The sequence below is a fragment of the Trachymyrmex septentrionalis genome, unplaced genomic scaffold, assembly GCF_001594115.1.
Source record: "Trachymyrmex septentrionalis isolate Tsep2-gDNA-1 unplaced genomic scaffold, Tsep1.0 scaffold129, whole genome shotgun sequence".
Lineage (NCBI taxonomy): Eukaryota > Metazoa > Arthropoda > Insecta > Hymenoptera > Formicidae > Trachymyrmex > Trachymyrmex septentrionalis.
Window position 1 is genome coordinate 1,835,814 of NW_017304428.1, and position 3,970 is coordinate 1,839,783.

The window sequence follows — 3,970 nt, forward strand, 5'->3', positions numbered from 1 at the left end:
ATATATATATATATATATATATATATATATATCATGTACATATTTTTATGCTTTCTTATGTAATTTAATATTGAATATGAGCACTCGCATCTGATTTCTTCTCTATTATTCGTTTGCGGCCTCATATGCTCACTGTGTAGATAATTTTATTCTTGTTTCGTGAGAAGCGAATCCATCCGTATCCTCGTGTTTGAAAAATAAAAGAAAAGAAATCTCCACGAGAGTGGAGTGTTACATGGGGTATCCCGGGGTATCGTTTCGAGTGAACGGGAAATGGTTTATTTGGATCATGTTAAGCGATAATTGGTGGTTCGATGGTGTGAAGGAAGCCTGGCACATATCCACGTCGGCTTTTTTAAAGGAGGAAATCCGGAAGTCTCGGCTGGTGGCGAGGATGCTTCCAAAGTTCGGACCGCCATACACAACCGGAGCCATTGGCGGTGGAAGCTCCGCATCCGCTACCGCCATACTTCGATTCGTAAGTCCGCAAATGCCAAACTACACGTAAGAACGTTCAGTGATGCAGGAACAAGTATCGTTAAAATATTCTTTCCTTAACTCTCTTTAATAAAATTCTCTCTGCTGAAATACAATAATTTAATTTTTCATAACAAATTACTTGGAGAAGAAAGTCCTAGCGATGCTATTCTGATTCATCTTATGTATATCTTTGTCATCTGTTATAATTAACAACATTAAACACAACAACACAATCCAAAACATTTCAATGATATTCAAATAGCTACTATTATGTAGTTGCTTATGAATTACTACTATTTTAAAAATTAATCGGAACTATTCTATAGCAGGTAGCCGTAATCGAGACGCTAATGCGTAGCATTATAGAAGAGCTGTTGCAAATCCCTTTCGTAAAAGCCCTTTTCACTTTGAACGTTAAAAAATTGAAACTATTTCACATAATTACATTCTGATCCCACGACACAATTGGCACTTACACTTTGAATTCAACAGCAGTTCCTACGTCACTGTAATCGATCTCACATGGTGTAGCAAAAGATCGTTCCACCGATCAAAAAAATTTTGCCACGACTCGCGCGATCCCGCGAGGCTCTGTTGTTTCGTAAACTCGCGCGACCTCCGTTCCCCTTAATTTTTCTGTAATGAAGAAAAAAAATGTGCGGCGAAAGAAGAGAGAAAGAGACGCCGAGCATCACGCGGATCGACGATGGCGGGCGCCTCGTTTAGAGAGATCAATAAGTAGAATAAGAGGGATGTAGAGATTAGGGGTAGAGCCGCTTTTCGCTTCTCTCAGTTTTCTGTAGATTGGTAGATCGTTTGCATAAGTTACGCATACATAAGTATTTCTCGCTCATACACTTTCGTATCGTTCTCATTATCACGGATATCTTTTTTTTTTTTTTTACTTTAATGTGCTCGAGAGCATGGCATGTGAATTCCAGAAGGAAATAGCTAGATAATTTAGGCGTATCGGTGCCAACAGTGTACATTATAGGTAATTACCCATGGTAGTTTGCGGTGGTTAATCGATTAATTACCTATAATGTCCGACGGCGACAGCGAGACAACGCGGAGCGAAAATTAATTCGGGGTGTGGGAATATTGAGAAAGTGCCGTGACCGGGGGCGAAGATGAGAAAGACGGACAGCATGATAAAGTTTACGTGTAGGAGGCAACTTCCATGGTGTTACGATGGCGATAACATAATCCCCGATCATTTATATTCAGGTATATCGATGCCGTCGAGGTTGCCCGTCCGAGGGATATGAGTAGAAACCATGTGGTCAGTACGGAATACGCCGAAACGTTCCTACCCACGGAGATTTACAGGTAAAGACGAGGAATTATGCGGCGTTGTATCGAAGAGACTAATTGTTAAAATGCGACATTATTTACCTTAAATAAAATATATCGTATGAGAAATTTCACAAACCAAATTTCTTTAACTGTGTCTTTTAATTATTGTTATTATTACTTGAATACAGATAATTTATTATTAATTTAATTTTATTAAATTATGTAAACTACATTATATTAGGTTAAGTAAAAAGTCATCGCATTTTTTTAAAAGACATCTATCAGTAAAAACCGCAATTACTTTCTTACCAATATAAATATATCTTGATAGAGTAAAGTTTCAGCTTTAAAAATCTCTTTTTTAAATTATGCGACAATTTTTAATGGAGTTATGAGCAATTAAAGTCAAAATAATTCTTTTATTTAATCCGCGATAACTCAGTAATCAAAAGTCGTAGGAATATTTAAAAAAAAATGATTTTGTAGGGAAAGTATCAAGCTTTTACGATAGGTAATCGAAAATTTTCTCAAATTCGTTTTGGACACGTTACAAATCCACAAAGTGAGAAGAAAATTTTTCGTCTTTTTCAGCTCGTAGTTTTTGGTATGTAAAAATTATCAAACTCATATAAACTTAAAAAATGTGATAAGCTTTTAAAAGTAGAGATTTCAAGCTTTAAAACCCTTTTTTCAAATTTGAATTTCATTCATTATTGACGAAGATATTGTATATACAACTTTGAGCTAAAAAATGCGCGATGACTTTTTATTCAACCTAATATATATATATATATATATATATATATATACATATATATAAAATCTAGCAAACTTCAAAATTTATATTTATGTATTTACATAAATTGTAATTATTGTGGAAGTATTTGATTCTTATTTATTTTTAAATAATGTATTTGTATGTAAATAACATTATTCTGTAAGGTATAATATAATTCTGTTATATTACAATAATATAACGGAATATGTTCATTAACGTTTCATATTAATATCCTAATATGTTATAATATTATAATATATTATAATATTATAATAATGTGTATATTACTGTAACAAAATAAGCATGATTTTTATTCTTTATACTTATTTTATGTCAAAATTGTTATCTTTTTAAAGTTGTATCTATTAATTCGTGCAACTGTTTACTTTGATATATCATTTGAAAATATTTCGTATTTTGTAAAAATAAGCGATTGTTTGTCATAGGATTCCGGATGATGATGTGACTAGAACGGAAATCGCCGAAATGGAGACAGTTCTGTGATCGTAAGAGGATCGGCTTCAGTCGCCCAATCACGCAACGCTGGAAGCGTATGGGATGAACAGAGAAGCCTCTGAAGACTCCAGAAACAATGCGATTTAAATAAAAAATCGCATCCTGTTGCTCCTGCCTCGAACAACGAGCCCCACCCACATCAACCTTTCGTTCGGACGAAGACGCTGATCCGCTGATATCGATCCTCGGAAACTGTCGTCGCGCGCGCGGTGAAACAACGAGAGGAGAAACGTCGTCAGTGCCTATCAATGATTGAGAGTCAACCAGACCAAGAAGACACCAATCGAGGATATTTTGTGACTCAAAGAAGTGCATTTGTTACCGACACTCGCGTTATACTCTTGAAAAATGCATCTTTTGTCCTTTGAAACATTGAAAGGAATGCATTTGCATGACAATTTGTAACTTTGCGTTCATATAACAATAGTGATTGTTGCGGGAAAATGTTTCAAAAAATTAATGAATCTTTGTAACGCTCGGACGAATGCTCAATAATCGAGCAGGATTTCAGTCTCTCTACGAGAGATTTATTTTTAACAACACGATCGACAGGCCACGTCGTCGACATTGAAGCTAACTGCTTCGTGTTCACGTAGGTGTGTGCAAAGATTTATTTCAAAATTTCAACCGGTGCCTAAAATCGTTTGGACATGACTCATAATGTACTAGATGATCTATTAAGCATTCTGAAATATGGTTAGTAATTTCATAAAAACGAAGTAAAGCATTTAATTTTTTTAGAATACTTAGAAATGCGATTATTTTATTTACGCAATTAGTTTCCAGTGACTGCTTTGTTATTTTTTACATTAAATTCTCATATATTTTTATAATTACAAATCAATCAATAATAAAAACTTACATATAAATATTTATTAATGGAATTTTTGTATATATATA

At 34.3% G+C, this 3,970-nt stretch overlaps 1 protein-coding gene across 1 annotated transcript in view; it reads left to right on the forward strand.

The window, feature by feature from the left end:
- Positions 1 to 3,822, forward strand: part of LOC108756633 (glutamate receptor ionotropic, NMDA 2B) — a 171,733-nt gene extending 167,911 nt beyond the window's left edge. The window contains exons 17-19 of the mRNA XM_018500601.1: positions 362 to 478; positions 1,708 to 1,809; positions 3,001 to 3,822. Of these exons, the coding sequence (XP_018356103.1) occupies positions 362 to 478; positions 1,708 to 1,809; positions 3,001 to 3,058 (277 nt within the window). The 3' untranslated portion in view covers positions 3,059 to 3,822. The remainder of the gene's footprint in view (positions 1 to 361; positions 479 to 1,707; positions 1,810 to 3,000) is intronic.
- Positions 3,823 to 3,970: the final 148 nt, after the last annotated feature.